Source organism: Jaculus jaculus, chromosome 7, assembly GCF_020740685.1.
Source record: "Jaculus jaculus isolate mJacJac1 chromosome 7, mJacJac1.mat.Y.cur, whole genome shotgun sequence".
Classification (NCBI taxonomy): Eukaryota; Metazoa; Chordata; class Mammalia; order Rodentia; family Dipodidae; genus Jaculus; species Jaculus jaculus.
The window spans coordinates 141,999,696-142,025,917 of record NC_059108.1 but is presented as its reverse complement, the minus strand read 5'-3'; the positions used below and the strand labels follow the sequence as shown (position 1 = coordinate 142,025,917).

The 26,222-nt window shown below is 42.3% G+C and overlaps 1 protein-coding gene across 1 annotated transcript in view; it reads left to right on the top strand.

Annotated features, from left to right (window-relative positions):
• Ttll5 (tubulin tyrosine ligase like 5) overlaps nucleotides 1-26,222 on the top strand; it is a 254,825-nt gene that overhangs the window by 190,336 nt on the left and 38,267 nt on the right. The window contains 1 exon segment of the mRNA XM_045154327.1: nucleotides 11,126-11,337. Coding sequence (XP_045010262.1) covers nucleotides 11,126-11,337 — 212 coding nt within the window.

Here is a 26,222-nt window from a genome sequence, read left to right as displayed (position 1 = left end):
ATCCCAAGTCAGCCAGATGCACAAAGGTGAGGCAAGCGCAAGCTCACATATGCCCACTAGGTGGCACAAGTGTCTGGAGTTTGATTGCAGTGGCTGAGGCCCTAGCACACCAATTTTCTGTCTCTCGCTGTTTCTAAAAAATTAAAGAAAAAAAGATAATTGAAAATAAGATTTGTTAACTGATTGAATTCTCAGTCTTGGGGCCATTGATTAATTTTTGAAGTTGTCTTTTTACAGACTGGGCATTACTTATATATACATACATACATACATACATACGTGTGTGTGTGTGTGTGTGTGTGTGTGTGTGTGTGTACACACACATATTTAATTTGGGAGAGAGAGGAAAAAGTATAACTGCACCAGGTCCTCTAGCCACTGCAATCAAACTCCAGATGCATGCACCACTTTGTGCATCTGGCTTTATATAAATACTAGAGAATTGAACCCAGACTGGCAAGTTTTACAGGCAAGTACCTTTAACTGCTGAGCCATCTCCTCAGCCCCAGCATCACTATTTAAAGATCCAAAAATGCTCCATTACCCAAAACTGTTTGATCCTTGGCATGACACCACAAGTGGAAAATTCCATGATATGAAACTGTTTCAGGCACAAAGTTGTTTAAAATACTATATAAAATTACTTTTGAGTTGGATAAAGCATATATAAAACATCGGTAAATTGCATGTTTCCACTTGACTCCCTTACTCAAGATAACTCACAATATACAAACATGTGAGTAGTCTAAAATCTGAAACACTTCTGGTACCAAGAATTTTAGATAAGGGATTCTCAACCTGTGTGTGTGTATGTGTGTGTGTGTGTGTGTGTTAATAAGTGTTGTTGTTTTTTTTCACCCTTTCTCTAGAAAATTATGTTGGAGGAAAGCAAATTAAATTTGTTTTTCATATGCATCAAGTGAGAATTGGATACAATACTAGGTTTCTTTACATTTGTTTTAGAAAAGTGAGTTGTGATTAAATAGGTTTGGTTCAGATACATCTGTTCTGCAAGGGAGTCAGCATTACCACAGATGAGGAAGTTGAGTAGGGTGGGGATGCTTTTCAGCCCATGAGTGCAAGTCCCCAGAGTCTCCAGCTTACACTGCATGGCTATGTAGTCATGAGCAACTTTCTTTACATTTGTGGGCTTGGTTTCTTCTTTAAGTGGAGATGATGATGTGACCCACCTCAAGTGACTGGAAGAACTAATTGAGTTTAATGGGTAAAGAATCAAACCAAAACTGACTCATGGTCAAAGTTCTACTAAAGTCAGTTGCTCTTGAGCTGGGTATAGTAGTTTATACCTGGAATCTCAGCACTTGGAGGCTGAGGCAAGAGGATTTCTATGAATTTGAGGCCACCCCGTGCTACATAATGAGTTCCAGGGAAGCCTAGACTACAGAGTGAGACCCTATTCCTTGCCCCCTAAAAAAATGATAGTTAATTGCTCTTAATGTATATTATGTTTTTATTGTGTTTTAAAAATGTAAAAAGAAACAGAGATTTGTCCAGTGAGCTGCCCTGTTACTTTCTCTAAATTCACTGCTTCCAATACTTCATATTAGTACACTAATGCAGGATTTACCCTTTTGTGACTGGCTTGTTTCACTTAGCATAATGTCCTTATTGTATCATATAGAGATGATGTTTGGCTATAGGAAGCATACACTGCATGCTCATTTCCTCAGAGATTGAATATGCACATTCATAAGTGGCTGGGACACAGGGTAGTATGTCCTGACGGAACAGTAATATTATATTGTGTTTCACCTTTTTTGTTTGTTTGTTTGTTTTTGTTTTTCAAGGTAGGGTCTCACTCTACCTTGGGCTGACCTGGAATTCACTATGTAGTCTCAGGGTGACCTTGAACTCACGGTGATCCTCCTACCTCTGCCTCCCAAGTGCTGGGATTAAAGGCGTGCACCACCACCCCTGACTCACATTTTCTTTATCCATTTATTCATTTATGTTGCTTCCACATCTTAGTATTGTAAATAATGCTTCAGTAGACATAGAGGTGCATCTATCTCTTCTATAATGTATTTTTTACCTTAAACATACATGATATTGTAATTTAAATGTAGAAGTTTTAATTAAACCTTTTATGCCAAAAGCAAAAAAAAATGGTTAATATTAAAAAATGTTTCTTAGGGGCTAGAGAAATGGCTTAGCAGTTAAGGTGCTTGCTTGTGAAGCCTAAGGACCCAGGTTCAACTCCCCCAGTACCCACATAAGCCAGATGCACAAGGTGGCACATGTGTCTGGAGTTCTTTTACAATGGCTAGAGGCCCTGGGGTGCCCATTCTCTCCCTCCCTCCCCCCTTCTCTCTCTCTCTCTCTCTCTCTCTCTCTCTCTCTGTGTGTGTGTGTGTGTGTGTGTGTGTGTGTGTGTGTGTGTAATAAATAAATAATTAATTAAAAATAAACTTTAAAAAATGTTTCTTAGGAGGAGGTCCAGGCTCACAAAATGCTAATTAGTTACTTATTTGAACAATTAAAATCATGTGCATTAGTTTGTTCACAATAGCTAGAGAGGCATGGAAAGAAATAATAAAGCTAATGATGAATACCAGTCTAAAGTGAATATCCCTGGGGTGTGCTTTCCTTGCATGCATGAGGACCTGATTTCAGTCCTCAGTACCCACATAAAATGCCAGGCTTGGTGGTGCATGCCTGTAATCCTGCACTGGAGAGGCAGAGACAGGAGGAACCCTGAGCTCACTGGCCAGCCAGTCCAGCCTAATTGGTGGGCTCTGGGACAATGCAAGACTGTTTCAAAGGATATGGTTGATGTTCCTGAGGATTATACCCAAGGGTGTCCTCTGGCCTCTCCATACATGTGCATCTGCACACACATGCTAGCAAAATGAATGTTTTTAGAATAATATTTGTGTAGATTGATGATACATTTTTCTAAAAACAACATCTTATAAACATGAAAGAAACAGCATCAGCATCAAATGATGACCCAGTTTTTCCAGGACACAAGTGGTATCTTCATAATGATCCAGGGAACATGAGGAAATGGACCCTCTCAAGCATACTGATGAGAATGGCTCTTGAAGGCAATTTGAGAATACACACATACATACATGCATACAAGTATATATAAAACATTTTAGAATAAAAGAATATGAAGACTTCTGATTAGCTATTCTGCCCTAAGGATATTATTTCAAGAATAATTAAGCATATGTGAAAAGATATAGATCATATACATGGTATTTATTACATTAGTAAACAGAACAAATTGGTGACAACCTAAGTGTGTGTATGTGTGTGTGTGTGTGTGTCTATGTGTGTGTGTCTATGTGTGTGTGTTTATGTGTGCATGTAGTGTTTTAGAATAGACATAAAAGTTCTGATTTTTAGTCCATTCAAAACCTTTTATGAATATATTTATAAGACTTCAAATGTAAACCTACCCCATCTATCACTTTACATCATTCTACTGTTGGTGATAAATAAGTTTTTAATCAACCATAATAGAAAATATATGACCATTAAAGCCAGTGAGCTATATCTACATTTAGAGATATGAAAAAATGTTGAAATAGATATTTGAATGTAAAAGCAGGCCTCAAAACAGCAGACGTTATGTGTTCTCATTTCTGTAAGTACATAGAAACACATATGTGTACATGTCTCTAGACAAGCAAATGTCTAAATGTAAATAGATTATGTCTCAGGGCAGTATGAGAAATGACTTTTAGAACTTTTTTCCTTTTTCCATTGAACTAGAGAAATAAAAGAGATTCAAGATAGCCAGGCCCTCAGTCTCCCCAGCGTTTGTTTGCATGTGTGATCAGAGTTGACCCAGCACTGGGTGTGAGGGAAGTGGAGAGCAGAATAGATGTTTAGTCACTCAAGTCTGGAGCGGCCATCAGAATTCCAGCCTCTACCAGTGTGTGACTGACTATGTCTGTTTTTCAGTAGTGTTGCCCTGCTAAGGAGGAGGTAAGCCATGAGTTACTGTCCCTGGGTTTTGTGGTTGCTGACAATGGCACTGGTCTGAGCCAGCTACCACATAGTAGTCAGACTTCTTTTGTTACTTTGCCCACCCCACTCGAGATCACTTGTCTCCATACTATTGAAAACCTGCTCTGAGATTGCTAATGGTATGTTTGGTTTGGTTAGATGAGGTATTCAGAGGCTTATGAGTACATTCAAATATCTGGTTCAGGGCTGGAGAGATGGCTTAGTGGTTAAGGTGGTTGCCTGTGAAGACTGAGGACCCAAGTTCAATTCCCTAGTACCTACATGGAGCCAGATGCACAAGGTTGCACATGCTTCTGGAGTTTGTTTGCAATGGCTACAGGCCCTAGCGCTCATTCTCTCTCCCCCTTTCTCTCTCACTCTCTGCCTCTCTCTCAAATAAATAAATAAAATATAGTTTTTAAAAGTTTCAAGTATCTATCTAGTTCCTCACATTTTAGCAAATGCAGAAGGCCACTGGTTTCATATGGTTGGTGAATAATAGTTTCAAAGTTGTTCTGTCCAATAGTTACCCATAATACATCATTTACAGCACAAGGTCACTAGAAGTAATAAGGCCTTCTTCCCTGCTAATTGGTTTAAGAATTGGAAGGATATGCCAAATGGCTTCCAGAACCTTTGGCAGTGCAGTGTGCTGTCCCCAGGACTTGTGAGGTTGGTCTCTGTGTATACGTGAACATTCACAACTTCTGGGTTTCCTTTTTATCCCATGCATCAGAGCCATGACGCTGCCCAGAGCTTTGTAGCAATACCAGAAGTTGTGCTGCACTGTGTTTCTTTTGCTTGGCCCTTAGTCTTGTCCCAGCTGACAAACATTGTGAATGGAAGACAGCCAAGAACTCTGTACAGTGCGAAACAACGGCCTTTTGGAAGCTTTTGCCAAAATATAAACAGCTTCCCTCACCCTCACCTTGGCCCCAAGGTTTTTACAGAATCATGAGCTTGCACAAAAGTCATAGCATGTTCTTTGCACTGAACAGCTCTGAGCCTGGCTAGGGACACACGAGTGATTGGTGACCTGTATGCTTAAGAAAATGTACCATCCCTGTTTGTTAGCTGCTAGAGAGAAACACACTATAAATGGCTTTGCACACAGTATAGTGCAAACTTACCATAATTAGATCAAAAGCTAGCTCCTCTAGAACTGAAGGAGAAAGGCTGCAGAGACGCTTGCCTGCTCAAATGGAGATCAGCTTTGCTGCTTTATCCCCTTAGTTCTCCCAAGAATGACTTGACAGTCGTTTCATTACAAAGTCATCCAGCTCTGCCCCATCACCAATAAGCCAAAGTGAAGGTTCAGAGAAGTGTTTTCTGGAAGAAATTTTTTTAAACCTCCCAGAATTTAATCTCCGAACAGTATTATCTTTCTAGTAAGAGAGTCCAGATCTTACTTTCTTGTAACCTTCCAAGTTGCAGTCTGTGTTCTGTCTATCAGAAATTCCTCCTTCCCACCCACGAGCCCCCTCTGTTGTGGGAGAAGGAGGGCCTTTCCAGTCTTTTGCCTGGGGCCAAGCCAACCCTCAAGCTGTGGTTTTCTGAGTCTCCTTGCTGTGGTGTGACCGTTCCCCACACCCAGCACAGCAGCAAGGGGCCTGTATATGTTGACCAGGTCAGTAGTTGGTGCTAACCCAGCTCCCTCCCTTCTTGCTGGCACACTGGCAATGCCAGCACAGCCACTGTCCCCAAGTGGTTCATATTGTATATCCAAAACTCACATGTCTTGGGAACGAACTGTAGATAGGGAACATTATGTAATCTTCTGTCCTTTCAGAGATGACTTAGGCCAAAATAGTTGACAAAATCTGAAGTTGGAGAGATGTGGCCAGCACATAGGGCCTGGGGACCAGGGAAGCTGACTTCTACCTCTAGTCTAAACACACCTACTTAGAGATTGGCTTAAGCAAACTTGAATCTGTGTAGATTGAGAATTAATTCTTCAGTCAGGAGTATATTAGGCTGCATGTAACTGATGCCTATCTACCCCCAGCCAAGCAGTGAGTTAAACAGGTTAGAGGGGATCCCCCCATTTATTTAGAGCCCATGGAGATAGGCTCTCCCAGACTGCATGGTGCCATCAGAACCCCTGATCCTTCTGCTGCATCCTCTGCACACCGTAGTGAGCACTCTTCTCCCCGTGCCTGTCTACCTGGCTGGCTCTCTCTGTTCTAGCAGGAAGCATAACAGTAAGGGCAAAGGTGTGAACCAACAAAGTTTGCCCTCAAAAGACTTTCCTGGAAACCGTGCCTGGGAACATACATCCTATTGGCCAGAATTGTGTCATGTGGTTATCCTTACATACAAAAGATGTATAGGAAATGTAATTTTTTAAAGGCACTATCCAAACAGAATCAGAATAGTCTTACTAGAAAGAGGGGAAGAGGTGTTAGGATCCAAGCAAGTAATGGTCTCCTAAGCAGTGAGCTCTCCTACCTTGCTTCATTTTACTGTCTGGAGACGAGTCTTAGGGGAGGATCAGTGTCCAAAGACCTAGCACAAAGTTTGCACTTAGGAAAATAAACTTACCTTATTTTGGGTAAGTGCCTTATTAGATAAATACATCACAGGATGTACTTATATTTTGACCGTAAATCAGATAAAATCACACCATACTAGGTACTGTTCCAAGTTCAGAGAGTGATCTACTTCAACATTACATCTACATAAATACACATATGCCTATATTCCTTTATAGGAATTTACTTGTTACTATATGTATTACCTGCTTAAATATTATTTTTTAAAGATATTTTTATTTATTTATTTGAGAGAGAGAGAGACACAAAGAAAGAGATAGAGAGACAGAGAGAATGGGCACTTTAGGGCCTCTAGCCACTGCAAACAAACCCCAGATGCTTACACCATCTTGTGCATCTGGTTTAGATGGGTCCTGGGGAATTGAACCTGGGTCCTTTGGCTTTGTAGGCAAATGACTTAACCACTAAGCCATTCCTCCAGACCTTAAATGCTATTTTTTAAAAGATAAATACTCGGTGCTGGCTGTGGTTGTGTGCTCCCTTCATAGCATACGTGTTCATTAAGCACCTGAGCACTCTACAAGGCACTGAGGGCGGACTGAAAACTAACCATACACAAGTATACCCATTTCCAGCGTGCTGTCCAGAAAAGAGGATAAGCCCATGAATAAGTTGCTGTAATTCAAGGTGCAATGCCCAAGCTGTGATAAGAGACCTGTAAATGATTATTTGTAAATGTTCAGAAGAGGATAAGCTTATTTCTGCCAGAGAGAATTGAGTAAATGTGATCCTGAAACCTAACCATATGTTTCCGTTTTGGGAGTTTGCTAGTGAGCATCATTGTAAGACCAGAAGGAAAAAAAAAAAAAAAAAAAAAAAAAAAACATTGAAAAAATGCATAACCAACTACCATTCACATAGGATTACAGAGAGGTGGGCTTGTATGTCATCCCGCCTTCTGGCTCCTCCATAAACTTAGGGAGAGGTCTGGAAAGGTCTGTTGGGCTCATTGTGTGTTTGGTGCTTGGGTTCCTTCCAAGAAACCCTTGGTGAATGCCCAGGCTTGAGTGACCGTGTAGCGCTCATTCAGTGTCCAGCAGCCCAAAGCTGTTAAAACCACTTCCGAGGAAGCTGAAGCTCAGAGAGGTTAGTACTTTGCTCAGGTCTTTGTGCGTAACCAGCATGCGAGCCCAGGCACATGTGGAGGAGAAGCCATGTTCTTTCACAATGACCTAATCTTGTTCCACAGCCAGTGTTGAAGTATCCATTTCTTCTTCAACCCAGGATAACAGGGCTTCTTGCTGGCTGCCATTGAAACTTAGGCTTAGTTTCTTAAATACTATCAGAACTCTACCTTCCTTTCGTCCTTTTGGTTTTCCGAGGTAGGGTCTCACTCTAGTCCAGGTTGACCTGGAATTTACTAAGTAGTCTCAGGGTGGCCTCAAACTCATAACAATTCTCCTTCCTCTGCCCCCCAAGTGTTGGGATTAAAGGCATGTGCCACCATACCTGGCTTTTCCTTTCGTCTTTTTAATAATTATATTTGTGTAAACAATACACAGTACAAAATTCAAAAGATAAGTGCAGTAGAATGTTATCCTCCCTCCTACCTTGACTTTGCTCAACAGCTCTTCACCATGGAAATACCAAGATTTAGTATGTTCTTACCAGACTGTTCCATGAAGATAGTAATGTGTGTGTGTGCATGTTTGTTTTATATTTTTAACATGAGCAAAAGCTTTGTATACTTGCTGTTTCATTCATTCATTTGTATTTAGATGCCCCACAAAGATTTTGGAAAAAAGAAAAAACTTGATGAATTTGGAAATATGGTTATGGTTAAGCTATCACCATAATATCATCTATTGAATGTTCTAATGTCAATTTCCATACACCATTAAAAATATACTTCAAGGGATGGAAAGATGGTTTAGTGGTTAAGGCACTTGCCTGCAAAGCCTAAGGACCCAAGTTCGATTCTCCAGAACCTACATAATCCAGATGAACAAGGTGACACATGCATCTGGAGTTGGTTTGCAGTGGCTAGAGGCCCTGGCATATTTTCTCTTTCCCTCCCTCCCTCTCTCTCTTTTTCTCTGAAAATAAAAATATACACATACACACACTCTTCAAGACAGAGGAGATGGCCATCAAGTCAGAACACTTGCTATGTAGGCATGAGGACCTGAGTTCAGTTCCCAGCAGCACTCACATAAAAAGCCAGGCTTGGCCACTCATGCCTATAACCCCAAGTGCTGAGGTGCAAAGACAAAACTGTTAGATAGAGCTCACTGGTCAGCCAGTCTGACCAAACAGCAACAGCTCCAGTTTCAGTGACCAACTCCATCTCGAGGAGATAGAGCAGTTGAATGACAGAAGACACACTTCTCCACTGGCCTCTGCACACAGGCATGCAGGCAGCAAGCATCCACCTACACGCCTGCACACACCACACTCAAAAATAAATAAAATACTTTGGACGATTATTTTTGAGCTGTGGATACCGTTCAGTGGTAGAGCACATGTTTAGCATTTACAAAGCCATGAGTTTGATCCCCAGCACTGTAAAAACAAATAATAATTGTTAGTGGGGTCCCCCCCCCCCTTCCTACTACTTACCTAGTGAAGTTGTAGATGAATGCCTCCAATACAGCTCTCTTCTTAGTTCCTTCATCCATCATTTTGACTTCTGGGCTTCTCCTCGGCTTGAATTAGCATCTCAAGCAAGCACTCTGTAGCTGATACCACTTTTTAGGAGATAGTGGTAAAAATGGCAGCCTAAGCCATTTCTGCCTCCCTCTTTCTTTCCTGCTGAATCTGTCCTACAAGGCAACAAGCAGTTGAAAAGAAGGGCTTATTTTAGAGCTGCTCGAGAAGTCTGAGCTTTACTCACTTCTCTCAGAAGGACCTGGTGACCCTCTGGGGCCATGGAAAAGGCCTTCTCACTGTTGACACTCAACAGGGCTGCCTGCCTAGCTTTGCCCATGGTCTTGGGTCTTTCTTTTTGTTCCTACTTTGGTTTAAACAGAAAAATGAGTTATTCTTCCATATCTCCTCAAGTGGTTTGCTGAAGCAAAAGAATATCTCAGTCAGATTTGTCAGTTTGAAAATACCCAGGTCCTCTACCTCGGAAATCTCTGTTCTTTGTCAAGCGTTTCAGTTAAACACATTTATTTCACCCAAGACTACTCAGTCCCCCTTGTATCTGCCCGGCCAGACTTTTAGACTCATTTTCTAGAAGTGGGGTATCCCAGGGCATGAGTAGAGAAGAGTGGTTGGATATTCCCCAAAGCTTTCCAATTCATCTTTTAAATCTGAAAAAGATAAAATTCATAGAGAACAAAATAACTCTGGTAAAGTCTGTCTGGAAAGTTAACATTTTCTAAGATGTTTGCTGCTACTCCATGAAGCCTGCCCATGTAGAAATTGCATTCTGCTCATCTCTCTTTATATGTTATACGTACAGGTGGAAGTCAGTCTTGGGATATCTTTTTAGAAGAACAGGGCTCAGTGTGTGATCAGTTCCATTACTTTTCACTTATTATGACTTTGCAATTAAAGTTTTTTATGCTGCCGGCATACTGAAAATATTATTAACAGTATTGAAAAACCAGCAACATAGTTTGTGACACACACAAATAAAGCTATTTTTACTGAGTTAAATAAGTTATAAAAGTTTTTGAGCATCTACTCAAAAGAAGCACACCTTTACATCCTATAGCTATATATAGCACATGTAGCATTTGATGGTTGGTGCTTCTGGGGTCTTTATAGGTCCACCCTCATGTAAAACTATCCTTTTGTTGTTCTTGTATTCACATGCTGACGTGTGTGTGTGTGTGTGTGTGTGTGTGTGTGTGTGTGTGTGTGTGTGTGTAGTGCTTTTATTTATTTATATTTTGGTTTTGGGTTTTCGAGGTAGGGTTTCACTTGGGCCCATGCTGACCTGGAATTCACTATGGAGTCTCAGGGTGGCCTCGAACTCACAGCAATACTACCTCTACCTCAAGTGCTGGGATTAAAGGTGGGCACCACCACGCCTGGCTTAGAGTGCTTTTATTTTAAAGTGTTGTCAAATGTAAAATCGTATGATAAACTTTTGTTCCTCAGGTATTAATGCGCTGGGGCTAGCCCTCAGAGCCAGGCTTGGCTTGGCTCCTGTTTTCTGTTCCAGCCTCATCTCACCATCTGTTGGCTCACAGTGCCCAGGCCATGTGGGCTTCTTGCCATTTCCTCCAATCTGAAAGCCTAGAGGAGTTCAGAGGTCTCAGGAGTGGAACGCCCTAATATCCAACCTCACTTAAGCTTTGCCTCTGGCCCAGAAAGCGACAGTCATTAAACACTTGCTGGATTTAGCAGTAAAGAAACTAAGGCCAAGAGACCAATACTTTTCTAATTTATATGTGTGAACCAACCTATAATGCCCAGATACTGGTACTCTGATTGCTAAACCAGTGTACTTGCAACACTGTCCAACTCGTCCTCAAGAGACTCCCTTCTCTCTTTGTAGATCTGAACTGCGAGCATTAGAGAATGATCTCCTGAAAAATATCTTCAACTGTCTTTTCTCTTTGCTCCTAAAGCAATGGCAAGTAGCGTGTGAAGGGGATCTCTACTGATCTTTTTTTTTTCTTCTTCTTCTTTTCTTGTAGGCAATGTTTGACAGCCAGTCACTACCTAACCCCAGTATATGGACAATGAATAATGGTGCAGGCTGCAGGATTTCAAGTGCCATAGCTGGTGGCCAGAAGGCAACCACTCTGCCACAAAAAGTGGTGCCACCTCCAAATTCCTCCATGGTTCCCAAGCCTCCATCCAATCACAAACAAATGCTCAGAAAGGCAACATCCCAGAGGACTTTCAAGTAAGTTTTCTGTAACTATCTGTTCAACTTCTCCAAAGAAAGCTTTTTCAATTCTAAGCTAACAGTACTCGTTGGGAAGCCTTCAAATCCAGCTGTATCAAAAATCCAAACACCTGATGATGAACAGTGGCCAACTTGGGACTCAGCCATGGCTACAGCTTGGAATCATTTGGGAAAAGGAGCAATAATGGCTCTACCCCATGGGAGGAGCAGCCACAGATCTTTTAATATCAGTTGTGCTGGCTTTTGGTAGGAGCTAGTCAGTGTACCAGGTGCCAGTCCTGGACTGTAGGTTTGACGGAAAGGTCTTCCTCAGTCCTTCCTCTCTTGGTCGCTGCCCAGAATGATGTCATTTGTTTCATATAAAATTCATCACATTCCTTCCCTCACTTGCTCATTCATGTTTAGTCGTTTGAATGGAAGACACAGACTGAGATGGCACTTGGGGGATAACCTACATTAACATTTATCAAACTGTAGCACAACACTATTTCTTAGACATTTTGTACGCTGCCTATTTTATCCCCCCCCCCAGAAAAAGGCATTCATATATTGTGTATGAATCAAACTGCCCTTCAGTACTTTAAAAAATTATTTATTTGTTGTGTGTGTGCGCGCACGCACACGCCAGAACCTCTTGATGCTACAAATGAATACTAGATTCTTGTGCCACTTTGTAGCAGGCTTTTACATGGGTGTTGTTACCCAGGCCAGCAGACTTTGCAAGCTACCTTCAACCATCTAGCCCTTTGTCGAGTCACTAAACTGGAAATAGACCAGTAGCATGTTGGTTCTATCAGCCCTTCTACAGTTTAAAACTGGAGACTATTTGATGACTGGAAGACACAGGCATTTCCTGCTTTGTACACCTACAAGGTATTTATGTATTCCTCTTGCTCTCATTGAGGCTTCTCATTCATTTGTCCTTCACAAGTCCAATTTATGAGATGTAAGAACAAATACTAGGACATAGAAAAATTAGTTACTACTTTTTTCTTCTTGGACGGTGAATGAATTGTAGATTTGAATTGAAAACAATCCCATGTGGCTGTTTTAATCATATTGCTGCCATCATTCATTTATCCAACAAATATTTGTTCAGTGCCCACTAAGGACTAAGCATCTCTGGAGGAATAGCTGCATTGTAATGTAATGAGTGCCAAGCCCTCTGAGACAGTAGTGAAGGGCAGCAGCTCATGGTCAAATGCTGGTAGCAAGATAAGAAGGGAAGACCCCCACTCTCAGGAAGAGTCAGGTCTTTAAATGGGGTAGCTCTGCAGCCAGACCGCCTGACGGATCACTACTCCACATTTCACTAATTTTACACCTGGACAAGTTACTGATTTACTCTCTGGCTCTCAGTTTTTCCCTTATAAAAAAAGACAATGGGGAGCCGGGCGTGGTGATGCACGCCTTTAAGCCCAGCACTTAGGAGGCAGAGGTAGGAGGATCACTGTGAGCTAGAGTGAGACCATACCTAGAAAAAAAAGACAATGGGGAGCCAAGCATGGTGATGCATGCCTTTAATCCCACCTAGTACTTGGGAGATGGAGGTAGGAGGATCTCTGTGAGTTGGAGGTCAGCCTGGGCTAGAGTGAAACCCTATCTCAGAAAAACAAAGAAACAAACAAACAAAGACAATGGGAAAACTGGGCATGGTAGTTCACGCCTTTAATCCCAGCACTCAGGAGGCAGAGGTAGGAGGATCACCATGAGTTTGAAGCCACCTGATACTAATTCCAGGTCAGCCCGGGCTATAGTGAAACCCTACCTTATAAAACCAAAAAAAAAAAAAAAAAAAAAAAAAAGAAACAAATGCAAAAAAGAAAAAGACAATGGGATGAGTAAATTGCTCATTGGTTAAAGGTGCTTGCTTGTGGGCCAGAGAGATGGCTTAGTGGGTAAAGCACTTGCCTGAAAAGCCAAAGAACCCAGGTTTGATTCCCCAGGACCCACATAAGGCAGATACACAAAGTGGTGCACGTATCTAGAGTTTGTTTGCAGCATATGGAGGCCCTTGGGTACCCGTCCTCCCTCTATCTGCTGCTTTCTCTCTCTCATAAATAAAAATTTAGAAAAATTCTTAAAAAGGTGCTTGCTTGCAAAGCCTGCTGGCCCAGGGTTTGGTAATTGCCTACATAAAGCCAGTTGCACAAGGTAGCACATGCACCTGGAGTTTGTTTGCAGTGGCAAGAGATCCTGGTACACCCATTCTTCTATCTCATTGCAAATAAATAAATGAAATATTTTTAATATTATTTCTGTGTTAGAGACAGAAAAGAGGCAGACCGAGAAAGCGAGAGTATAGGCATGCCAGGGCCTCCTGCCCCTGCAAACCAGTCCAGATGTGTGCGCCACTTTGTGCATCTGGCTTTACATGGGTACTGGGGAATTGAACCCAAACTGTTAGACTTTGCAAGCCAGTGCCTTTAAATGCTGATCCATCTCTCCACCCTAATAAAAATATTTTTTAAAAGCCAAGCATGGTGGCACACGCCTTTAATCCCAGCATTCAGGAGGCAGAGGTAGGAGTATCGCCATGAGTTCAAGACTACATAGTGAATTCTAGGCTGTGTGTGTGTGTGTGTGTGTGTTGTGTTGGTGGTGGTGGTGTTGTGTTGTGTTGTTTTGAGGTAGAGTTTCACCCTAGTCCAGGCTTACCTGGAATTCACTATGTAGTCTTGGGGTGGCCTCAAACTCATGGTAATCTCCTACCTCTGCCTCCTGAGTGCTTGGATTAAAGGTATGTGCCACCTTGCCCGGCTCTTTTTTTTTTTTAAGGAGCCCTAATTTTCTGCGTCATAGATCAGTGGATTAGTAAGAGCTCAGCCATAGTCACCCTCTGAGGCATGCTCACACCACCCTCTTCTCTGCACCTATGAGAATCCCACCTTTAACCAGTGAATTGGAAGTAATGTTGAATCTGCCACTGGGTACTTTGTGAATTCTCCAAAATGGTCCTAGGTAGCTACATGGCAGGCTGGTAAGGAGGTGGCCTGGGTAACAGGTCTGGATATTTGAAGGCCCAGCTTGCTGTCCCGAACTCCCTGCTGCCAGGAGAACTTTGAAGCCTCCTGAGATGGAATTGCAGCTCTTTGGACAAACTTTGCTTTGCTGCATTTTTGTGGTTTCTTCTCTGTGACAGGCAGGAGTGTGGGAAAACCGGAAACAGCTCAGCATCAAAAATGCACAGAAGGGGGGAAAAAGCAAAGATTTCTTCAGAATTTAAGAAATACAATCCAAGTATCAAAAGGCATGCTGTGCGGCATTGTTCCAGGAAATAGTTTCCAATTTGCCTTTAAAACTCTTTAAATGTGTGAAGCTCAGTTAGCCAATAATGGAGACCTTAACATTCTCTTGCTTCCATGTAAAATGTCCAGTGTTGTGAGGGCTCCACAGATATTTTCAAATGTTCTTCTGACTTTTAAGAAAAAGAGTAACATAGGTTTTCACCTGAATTAACTCAGAAGATTGCATTAATCCCAGTTTTGCCCATTGTTAACATTTTTTCCTTTCTCTATCCTGCATCATTCTGCACGCTAGCAAACTAGCACTGGCACCTCGCTGTCGAGTAAACCCCATACGTTACTTGGATGGATGCCATTGCTCTTAATCCAGAGCAATGTCCCATGACTCCTGAAATCAGAGTCCTGAGAGCTGATGTGCTCCTACTCTCCTAGAGTTACTCCTCGCCAGCAGAACTACTCCCTTAAAAATCTGCGTGATTCAGTCTCCTGTTTTAAAACAGGAATGATTAGAACATTAATAGATTGATGAATGCTAATGCATGCTAAAATACGTTCTGGGTATTGTGACATTTCAGGAAATTTTTATGTAATTTTTACTTTAAAAAATACCTTGGAGGGGCTGGAGAGATGGCTTAGCAGTTAAGGTGCTTGCCTGTGAAGCCTAAGGACCTCCATTACCCACATAAGCCAGATGCACAAGGTGGCACATGTATCTTGAGTTCATTTGCAGTGGTTGAAGACCCTGGCATGCCTGTTCTCTCCCTCCCCTTCTCTCTCTCTCTCTCTCTTTCTGTCTCAAATAAATAAATAAATAAATCTAAGAAATATTTTTATTTATTTGCAAGCAGAGACAGAGTGAGGATGAGCACGTCAGACCTCTTGCCACAAACTCCAGATGCATGCGTCACTTTGCTTATTAGGATGCTGGGGAATTGAACCCTGGGCTGTCAGGTTTTGTAGGTAAACACCTTTAACCAGTGAATCATCTCCCCAGCCCATTTTTTAAATTATTTATTTATTTATTTATTTTGATTTATTCCTGCAAGATGAGTAGGTCTGTTTTCTTGGGGTCTTATTGTGCCCTTTATTCTAGCTCAGTTCAGATCAATCAAGAACCCTCAGTTGCAACTGGTGGTACTGAGTCACATTCAGGAATGCCATCATTGTCCCAAGAGATACAACCAATGAGAAGTTGTAATGAGCACTGACCATGCCAAACCCTGTGTTTTGGGGTTGAACTTCAAGCTTCTCTTAGCACAGAAGTTGGCATTAGACAGATAGAGAAGCAATTTCCAAGAGCATCAAACTTTCCACGTCCTAGAGGGTTGAGTTTAGAGAACAATAGAACATAAAAGATGGAATGTCGTTTTGGGTTTTGGTACAAAGGAAGTTGAGAAAACAGTGGGGTCTTGTTTCTTTATGATAATATTCAAGTCACTTTCCTCTTAAAAGTTTCATTTTTCCATCTGTGAAACAAAAACCTCTGTCCCTATTGGATAATTAGCTAAAGTAGCTTATTTTCTGACGATTCTGCTGAAAGCCTTTTTATGAGCACATTTATTTTTTTTGATCTTATTTTGCAGCCACTTTCCTCCTCCTCTCTTGGCCCAGTAGGTCTTGTTACAGTTCACAAGTTTATATACTCTTTTTCTTTAGGTATATGTCAGTTCTGTGAAGAGAGTGATCTAGAATTTTCTCTTTCTTTCTCCCATGTACATAGTGCCAGTAGCTGTTCTTGATTCCCCATCTGTAGTATTTGCCACACTATATAATTTAGTATCATCTCACTTCCTCCTTTCCAAACTATCTGGCATTTCTCTCAAGCACTCAGCTAAATTAAAAGGAACAATAGCCTGTGAACAACTATATGTATTGGAACTGTTTCTTCCTTGTATGTGACATGTGTTCTCATAGCCAGAATTATACTGTCTAGGAAATACTGAAAAAGAACCCTGAGGAGATTGAAGTTTGCTAGGCAGACTGATGGACTAGAGGTCAGTTTGAAAGGACCCGGTCAAAGCAATTGTAACTTGGGAAGCTTCTTCCAAGAATGAACATTGACAGGATTGGGCATGCTGACTCAGTGGCCTCTTGGCACTGTAAATAAACTCCAGATGCATACCCCACTTTGTACATCTGGCTTTACATAGGTACTGGGGAATTAAACCCAAGTCATCAGGTTTTGCAAGCAAGCACCTTAAAGGGCTGAGCCATCTCTCCAGCCTAGTCCTGCCTTTTATTTCAGAAACTTTCCCATCTTTATTCAGCTCTCCAAGTTATCCTGTCCTCAGCTCCACAGCCGTACCATCTACCTCCCTTTTGTAGTTTTCTTCCTCAGGTATGTTCAGCTCTACACTTCTCTTGTTTCCTTTTTTCCATCACAGTCCACTGTGTTCTGCATTGTTCTAGCTCTTGGTGGTAACATCCAGTGGACAAGACAGACATGTCTTTACGTTCTTCGTGAAGTTCATTTTTAGGCAAGAGGAGATAAGTTTATTCCCCAACCCTGGTATAGCATGAAGTTCTTAGTACATCACAGAACTGGTGGTAGAGGTGGAGAGGATGGGGCAGTGGTGGTAATGGTGGTGGTGACAGTATTTTCACCAAGGACCACTTAGATAATTACCATTATTTATGCTATAGAGTAGCATATGAGAGGCAGTAGAGCAAATTTAATAGCCAGAAATTTTGAAATCAGGTTTGAATCCTATCTTATTGACTAACACTAAGCTTCTGTTTCATTACCTGTAAAATATTACCTGCATCTTTGGGCTGTTCTGTGGACTGAGATATTATACTTCCTTGGCATATACTGTGTTTAGTGCACTCTGGTTCTTGTTAGTAAGCTGATATTTGTCATTGTGATTTGGTTTAGGCAAGTAGAGCTATGTATATTCAAACACATTCTGATTGAACACTAATAACTGAAAGTTTTAGAAGACACAGGTGTAGTTTCAAACAAAAGAAAAAATTATAGATTTGAATCTGTAAGTTTAAGTCAGGTTGAGTCATTGAGTTCATGCTTTCATACCTCCCCCAGCTTCAGTCACTTAGCAATGACATAAAAGTTTAAAGAAGAAGCCAGCATTGTATAGCCGTGCTTTGAAATGAGGGAAATGGAGCTAGGGAGATGGCTTAGTCGGTAAGAGCATGTGCCACACGGTATGAGGGGCTAGATCAATTCCCCAGCAGCCATATAAGCAGCTGAGTATGGCCACACACATCTGTAACCCCAGTCCTCTGAGAAGCAGAGACCAGAGAATAACGGGGGCTCATGAAAACGGCATCTCCAAGGATCAGTGAGAGACTCCATCTCAAGGAAACACACAGATGAGCAGTAAAAGAAGATATTGGACATTCTCCTCTAGCCTCCACATGCATGTGCATGGGATAGATGTATATGCATGTACACATGCATCTATCTCACATACACCACACAACACAAACTACACACAAACACACAAGGAAATGACTGATCCCAAAATGTGAACTATGGAAGCAGGCAGTGGCAACCTGGAGCTTACTTCCTGTGGCATTTTGGACCCTAGAAGTGATATGAAAATAAAATTGGGTTCGGGGGAGGCAGCTTAGTGGTTAAAAGCACTTGCTTGCAAAGCCTGCCAACCTGCATTCAATTCCCCAGTGCCTACATAAAGCACAATGTGGCACATGCATCTAGAGTTCATTTGTAGCCCACCTTCTCTCTCTTGCTCCCTTCCTCCCCCCACCTTTTTCTCTTTCTTCTTTTAAATACTTATTTTATTTTTTTTATTTATTAAAAGGGAGAGAGAGATAGAGCCAGGCGTGGTGGCGCACACCTTTAATCCCAGCACTTGGGAGGCAGAGGTAGGAGGATCACCGTGAGTTTGAGGCCACCCTGAGACTACATAGTGAATTCCAGGTCAGCCTGGGCTAGAGTGAAACCTTACCTCGAGGAAGAAACAAAGAGAGTGAGAGAGAAAATGGGTGCACCAGGGCCTCTATTCACTGAAAGCAAACTCCAAATGCATGCACCACCATGTGCATCCTGGGACTCAAACCTGGCTTATTAGGCTTTGCAGGCAAGTGCCTTAACTATTAAGCCATCTCTTCAGTCTAAAGTCACAGCTAGCCTGTTTCTTTTTCTTTTCTTTGTTTTTTTCTTTTTTCTTTTCTTTTAGCCCATGCTGACCTGGAATTCACTATTAGTTTCAGGTTGGCCTTGAACTCATAGCAATCCTCCTGGGATTAAAGGTGTGTGCCACCACACCCTAAAATGTTTTTATTTATTTATGAGAAAGAGGAAGACAGAGAGGGAGAGGGTATGGGCATGCCAGAGCCTCTTGCCACTGCAAATGAACTCCAGACACATGTGCCACTTTGTGCATCTGGTTTTATATGGGTACTAGGCTGTCAGATTTTGCAAGCAAGCACTTTTAATTGCTGAGCCAATTCTCCAGCCCATCTTCCTTTTTTTTTTTTTCCTCTCTCTGTCTGTACTCACAAATAGATAAATAAAAATACTCTTAAATAAAGGAAATAGATAAGTGATTTTCATCTCAGCAATATCTGGAGATATTTTTGGTTATGAGCACCAGCAGGTTGGCATGATTAGCATCTATGGGTAGAATGTAAGGATGTTCGTGACCATCCTGTTAGAAGATAGTCCTTCAGTACAGAAGATGATCCAGCCCCAGATGTTAGTGTATTCAAGATTTAAAAGCCCTGCACTGCAGGGCACCACAGCTTTCTTGTTGGGCAATAAACTGCCACGGTTCCGCTGCCTGAGGTACACCTTATTTGAAACAACGGGCCTACAGAGTCAGGAAGACAGTAGCGTACCCTTGCAGCTGTTAAGTCCCAGCACCTACTTCAGATTTCTAAGTAGCACTGAGGCATCAAGGCCAGGGAGTAGGGCAATTAGAGGTAACTATAAAATCTGCAGATAGGGAAGAGGAAGCAAGCACACAGGGCAGATGATTTATATTCAAGATGACCCTACAAGCTGAAATTCCAAAACATGAGTGACTGTCACACTAAAAAAGTTGTCAACAAAACCAATACTTGGAGCATCTATTATGAGTAGATGAACAGTTTTGAATCATCAGACGTGAGGCATCATGTGTTTCACAAGAATATCTTGTGGAACATGAAATGTGGCTCTGTAGGCAGTATAAGAAGATCGACCGAAGAAGTCCATCAACAGATCATACTTTTTTTTATTTATTTATTTTTGTTATTTTTGTTTATTTATTTGACAGAGACAGAGAGGGACAGAAAGAGGCAAATAGAGAGAGGGAGAGAGAATGAGCATGCCAGGGCCTCCAGCCACTGCAAATGAACTCCAGACACGTGCGCCCCCTTGTGCATCTGGCTAACGTGGGTCCTGGGGAATCGAGCCTCGAACCGGGGTCCTTAGGCTTCACAGGCAAGTGCTAAACTGCTAAGCCATCTCTCCAGCCCCAGATCATACTTTTAAAAACAACTGACGTCTGGCATGGTGGCACACTTCTTTAGTTCCAGCACTCAGGAGACTGAGGTGGAGGATCACTGTGAGTTCACTGTGAGCCTGGGCCACAGGGCAAGTTCCAGGTCAGCCTGGGCTAGAGTGAGACCCTGTCTCAAAAAAGAAAGGAGGGAGGAAGAGAGAAAAATAAAAGAACCTGAGAAGCTTAATCCTTCCAATGTTTCTTGAATGGGTTTTGGAATGGAACCCTCCATGATGAGCTGTGAGATTCTGAGGAGGAGTATATGAGCTTCTCTTTGTAACATGCTTATTGAAGTGTTGATGAAATGCTAGAAGGAAGCGGCGCACTTGCACTGGGCATGGAGAAGTGTTGAATGGAAAGTTAGAAGATAGTTAACCTGTGGACAAATACTTGCTAAGAAAAGGTGGAATACATGTTCTTTTGTGGACATCCATTTCTTTAACCTGCCTTGTACCTTAGGCATTTCTTCTTCAGCATTCACCAGCATTTTGCAACAATGATCAAATTTGCAGTGGACTTTGACACATGTAGCATAGTCCCTTGCCACAGCTAAGCAGTCAGCATTTCTGGACTGAGTTTCTGTAAAATGTTGAGCATTTCCCTGTAGTGGATCCTTCCTTCTGCAGAACAGTCATCTCTGATGTAGTGGCATGAATCCAGGTAAACTCTCTGACTAAAGTACTGGACTAGAAAACTAGTAGCTGTGGGTTAGAGTTGGGGAGAGCCTTGGAAAGAGCCCAAGACATATAGCACCAAGCCACAGTCAGCCTTGTGGAGTAATGAACAAAACAGACTTAAAAGGAAAGCCTGTCGCTTTCAGAAAAGTTTCCATGCATGGAAATAATGGGCAGAAGAAAGAACAGGGGAAACCTTAAATAGAGGAAATAAGATTGACCCAAATAAAGCACATCAGATGCCTTACAGCCAAGTGGATAATGGGGCAATTACTGGTCATATTCTCCTAGCTCAGTACAATGTATTGTATAGGCTGGCTGCATGGAATGTCTTGATGCTGGTGGAGGTCCTGGATAGCCATTTGATTGACTTATAATCCCCAAGCAGAGGCTTGTAGTAAAATAAATTTTTCAAAGTGATTAACACTGACAATGTTTCATCTTACAGAGATGATATAATGCAGTGTTGAATGACCCAGAAGAGCTGTTCTCTGAGAGGAAGAATAATGTCCGAATCACAGCTCTTTTTTTAGACTGAAGAAAAATGGAAAGTGGGGGGCTAGGAAGATGACTAGGTGACGGAAGTACTTGCTACTCAAGCCTGTGCACCCAGTTAGATCTGTAGACCCCACATAAAAGCCAAAAGCTGTGGCAGGCTTCTGCAACCCCAGTACTGACGGCATAATAGGAGAGTTCGCCAGAAGCTTAGGGACCAATTAGCATGGCCAGTGCAGCATGAAGAACAGTGAGAACAAGAGACTGCTTCAAAGGAGATGAAAGGCGAGCGTGGGCACCCCAGAATTTGTCTTCTCCCACGTGCATGCCCACACTCATACACATGAGCACACAGACATTATGTGCGACAGGACAAGTGAATCACAGCTTGGGCTAGGAAGTGTACAACTTAATATTTATGGAAACTTGGGACTAGGAAGATGGCTTCGTGAGTAAAGCACTTGCCACGCAAAACAATGACCTGAGTGTGGATCCTCAGCACCCATCTTCATGCCAGGCAGGTGTGGCAGCCTGCCTGTAGTCCCAGCACCTGGGAGGCAGAGGCAAGAGGTTCCTCCAAGGCAAAACTGGCTAACTAGACTAGCTAAGTTAGTGAGCTCTGGATCCAGTTGAAAGACTGTCTAAATAAATATAGTGGAGAGCTATTAAAGGAAGCCAGTGTCAACTTGGGGCCTCCACATGTACACACACGCAAGTGCACATGCACCTGCACACACATGAACACGTGCACACACATGCAAACGTGCAAAGACAATTACATTTCAGAAAGTAAGTGCGAGGGGTAAGCAAGTCCCGAAGAAGACACTGCCACCAGTAATGAGGTGCTTCTCACTCTTTGTTTCTGTTCATGTTACTATGGCTCTAAGTGACAGTTACTCTCTGGATTCTCTTCAGGTCATGACAATCTTTCACCTTTGTAAGTAAGCTAAAACAGACAAGTTCTTGTTAAGCAGTTTTTAAGAATCTTGCTCAGAGGAGGGTTTGAAATAGGTCCATTCTGCAGCTGAAATGATAGTAAGGTATGTAATGTGCAGTCTTTCACTAAGCACGTATTTGTTCATCTCCAGGACACCTACATCATTTCCAACAACTGTTAAAAACTAGAAATATTGGGGGGAGGGAGGAAATTACCATGGCTTATTGCCTATAATTATAGAAGTTGTCAAGAAAAAAATAAATTAGGGCTAGAGAAATGGCTTAGTGTTTAAGGTGCTTGCCTGCGGAGCCAAAGGACCCAGTTTCAGTTCCCTAGAACCCATTTAAGCCAGATGCACAAGGGTCACAAGGGGGTTCATGCATCTGGAGTTTGTTTGCAGTGGCTGGAGGCCCATGCATGCCCATTCTCTCCCCCCCCCCATTTCTCTCTCTCTCAAATAAATAAAAATAAAATATTTTTAAATAAGTTAATTAAAAATTTAAAAAAAACAGAAATATCAATCACTCTTCTTGGGTTTGAACTCATAACTGCTGCATAAAGTTAATGGCACCTTTATTATCTATATTTGTAATACTTCTTCCCTTAAAATTCTTGGTTTCTTAAAATATTTTTATTTGTTTGCAAGCAGAGAGAGAATATGGGTGTACCAGGGCCTCTAACCACTGCAGACAAACTCCAGATGCATTTGCCCACCACTTTGTGCATCTGGCTTTATGTGGGTACTGGGGAACCAAACCCAGGTCATAAGGCTTTGCAGGCAAGCACCTTAACCACTAAGCCATCTCTCCAGCCTAATTGGGTTTTTTTTGTTGTTTTTTTTTGTTTTGTTTTGTTTTTTGTTTTTTCGAGGTAAGGTCTCACTCTAGTCCAGGCTGACCTGGAATTAACTCTGTTATCTCAGGGTAGCCTCGAACTCATGGCGATCCTCCTACCTCTGCCTCCCGAGTGCTGGGATTAAAGGCGTGCACCACCACGCCCAGCTCTAATTGGTATTTTTAAGTCTACCTACCATTTTAGACCTTCCTTCAGTTATAAGGCACCTGCATTTGATGCCCGTTTGAATAAACAGTGACTTCATTCTGATGCTGATAGGAAAAAAAATGTATCCACTAGGTTGATAGTTTGTCAATCCCAAATAAGACCAGTTTTCCTAAAGGGTCTTGAATAATTTTAAGCAAGCAACTTTAATCACTTTAACCATCTTCCCAACCCTTTAAGAATAATTTTAGCCAGGCATGGTGGCTCCACCTATCATCTCAGCATTGGTAGGCTGAACAGGAGGATTGCTGAAGACTTGAGGTCAGCCTGGGCTACAGAGTCAGACCCTGCATTTAAAAAAGAAAAAATACTAATTTTGACTGAGCTTTCAGCCTTATAGGCTTTAAAAAATATATTTTTTTAATTTATTTACTTATTTTGAGAGGGAGGGAGAAAGAGGCAGAAAGAGAGAGAATGGGTACACCAGGACCTCCAGCCACTGCAAACAAACTCTAGATGCATGTGCCATCTTGTGCATCTGGCTTACATGGGTCCTTGGGAATTGAACCTGGGTCTGTAGGCTTCTCAGGCATTTTCTGTTTTTTTTTTTTTAATTTTTTTTTGTTCATTTTTATTTATTTACTTGAGAGTGACAGAGAGAGAGAGAGGGAGAGAGAGAGAATGGGCGCGCCAGGGCTTCCAGCCACTGCAAACGAACTCCAGATGCCTGCGCCCCCTTGTACATCTGGCTAACGTGGGTCCTGGGGAATCGAATCTCGAACCGGGGTCCTTAGACTTCACAGGCAAGCGCTTAACCGCTAAGCCATCTCTCCAGCCCAGCGTTTTCATTTCAATAACAAATTGCTGTTAACTTCCAGCTTTCAAAGGTAACATTCTTCTGCAGTTTAGCACTAATATTACATCTAACTTAATATTTCTGTACATAGATAGGCTTATAGTGAATGTAGCAAGTGTCAGCCAGGGTCACTAAAAAGAATGTCAGGTGATGATAGTCAGTGTGTCCTTCGTATGACAGCTGTCAGTATGCTTGAACGCCCTTTACTTTTCCCATCTTAATTCTCAGTAACCCCATGAGGTAGAGCCTGGTATCCTGTCGTTATAGAACAGTAACTACCTTACTGACAACCAAAGGACTATATCCGTATCTTCCTAGCTTAATATGCTTTGAAACACAGGCACTCCCAGGAAAGCAGCAAAGAGTCATTGCAGACAAGTGCAAAAGAATATACGCACTCTGGAAACTGTTTCAGAAGTTCTCACATGGGAATGGGTTGCCCAGAAGTTGTGATCTATTTTCTCAAGGAAAGATTAACACAACAAAAGTACATTTGCCCATAGTTTATCAGAAGCAGTTGTAACAGACCTAAATCATTTTGTATAGTAGTGTTTCCACAGAAAAAGTTACTCGAGAATTTCTCCTTGAATTGCTGTGGACACATTTCCCCATCAAAGGGGAAGTGGAGACCCTATGGTAGAAACTAGCGTAGCATCATTGCATTCGGATCTGACTCCAGACCTGGGGATAGTGGATGAAGGAAGGTGGATGGAAGCACGAGAGGAACTTGGCACAGGGGCCTCTTGAAAGAACAAGATAAATTCTATGAGAGTAAGAGGTGGGTTGGGAGTGGGGGATGGGTATTAGAGAATTTGGGGACCCAGGACTCAGTTGGGTCTAAGCCTCAAGAATGTTTTTCCTCTCAGGCAGTTCCCTGCTCACTGCCTCTGCTTCTACTGACTCAGTGAGTTTGCCGCCCTGCTTCTCTTTTTTAAAATTATTTATTTAGAGGGCTGGAGAGATTGCTTAGTGGTTAAGGCATTTGCCTGCAAAGCCAAAGGATCCTGGTTCGACTCTCCAGGACCCATGTAAGCCAGATGCACAAGGTAGCACATGCAGTGGCTGGAGGCCTTGGCATGCCCATTCTCTCCTTTTCTATCTCTCTCTCTCTCTCTCTCTCTCTCTCTCTCTCTCTCTCTCTCTCTCTCTCTGTTCTTCTGTCTTTTTCCCTCCCTCCTTCCCTCTTTCTCTTATAAATAAAATATACTTTTTAAATTATTTATTTATTTGAGAGAGAGACAGAGAATGGGTATGCCAGGGTCTCTAGCCACTTCAAATGAACACCAGAATCATGCACTAACTTGTGCTTTACATGAGTACTGGGGAATCGAACCCAAGTCCTTAGGCTTTGTAGGCAAGCACCTTAACCACTGAACCAGTTCTCCATCCTTGCTTTTCTTTTTACTGCTCACACACAGGCTTCTTTAGAAAACTGAGATCAAACCCATGGCTGCTCCCCACTCAGCTGCTCCTAAAACAAGCATGATGGCCCTCTGGGTTCTTCATTTCTGTGGGGATAGAGTTCATACTGGACTCTCCAGAACTTCTTTGGCACTTGGGCCCAGAAGAGCAAGTATCAGCCAACAGGTGCTTTGGATAGGTTTGTGGGCCCATAAGTGGCTGAAGTGAAATGCACGTAAGCATTTCAGATGTAAGTGTCCAAGGCAAGCTTGTAGGAGAAAGTGAAAGTCTTTGCTCCTTTCTCTGCTTCTGCCTCTCCAGTTCCCCTTTCCTCAAAATAAGAATGAAGTTTGGGTAGCCCCAAATTTCATTTTTCCAGAAGGGAAGAACCAAGTACTGTGACCTTGTATTACTGATGGGCTGTGTCCTCTGGAGACATGTCTCTTTTAGGGGTATGGAGACCACTGGGCACTGCCTATTCAAGTCTACCTTTACCACCTTTCTCTTTGCCTAGGAGCCATGGCTTCTCTGTTTCCTTGGTGATGGGCACCCACTGGGGGGCTGTGAAAAGCCCAAGTTTTCAGGCTGTCTCCCAGACTCACTGAGTCATATTCTACAAAGAGCAGAGCAGGCCTGAAAGACTGTAGCAAGTGGTCCCAAGTGATTCCTGTCCAAGAAGATTGGCATAAACTATGCAACTATCCTCACCTCCACTCTCCCCTTTTGCTGGTCCTCAAAGGCTTCCCAAACATTTCAAGCCTCTTCCTAGCTCAGAATCATTGAATGAAACCATTTATTCTAGAACGT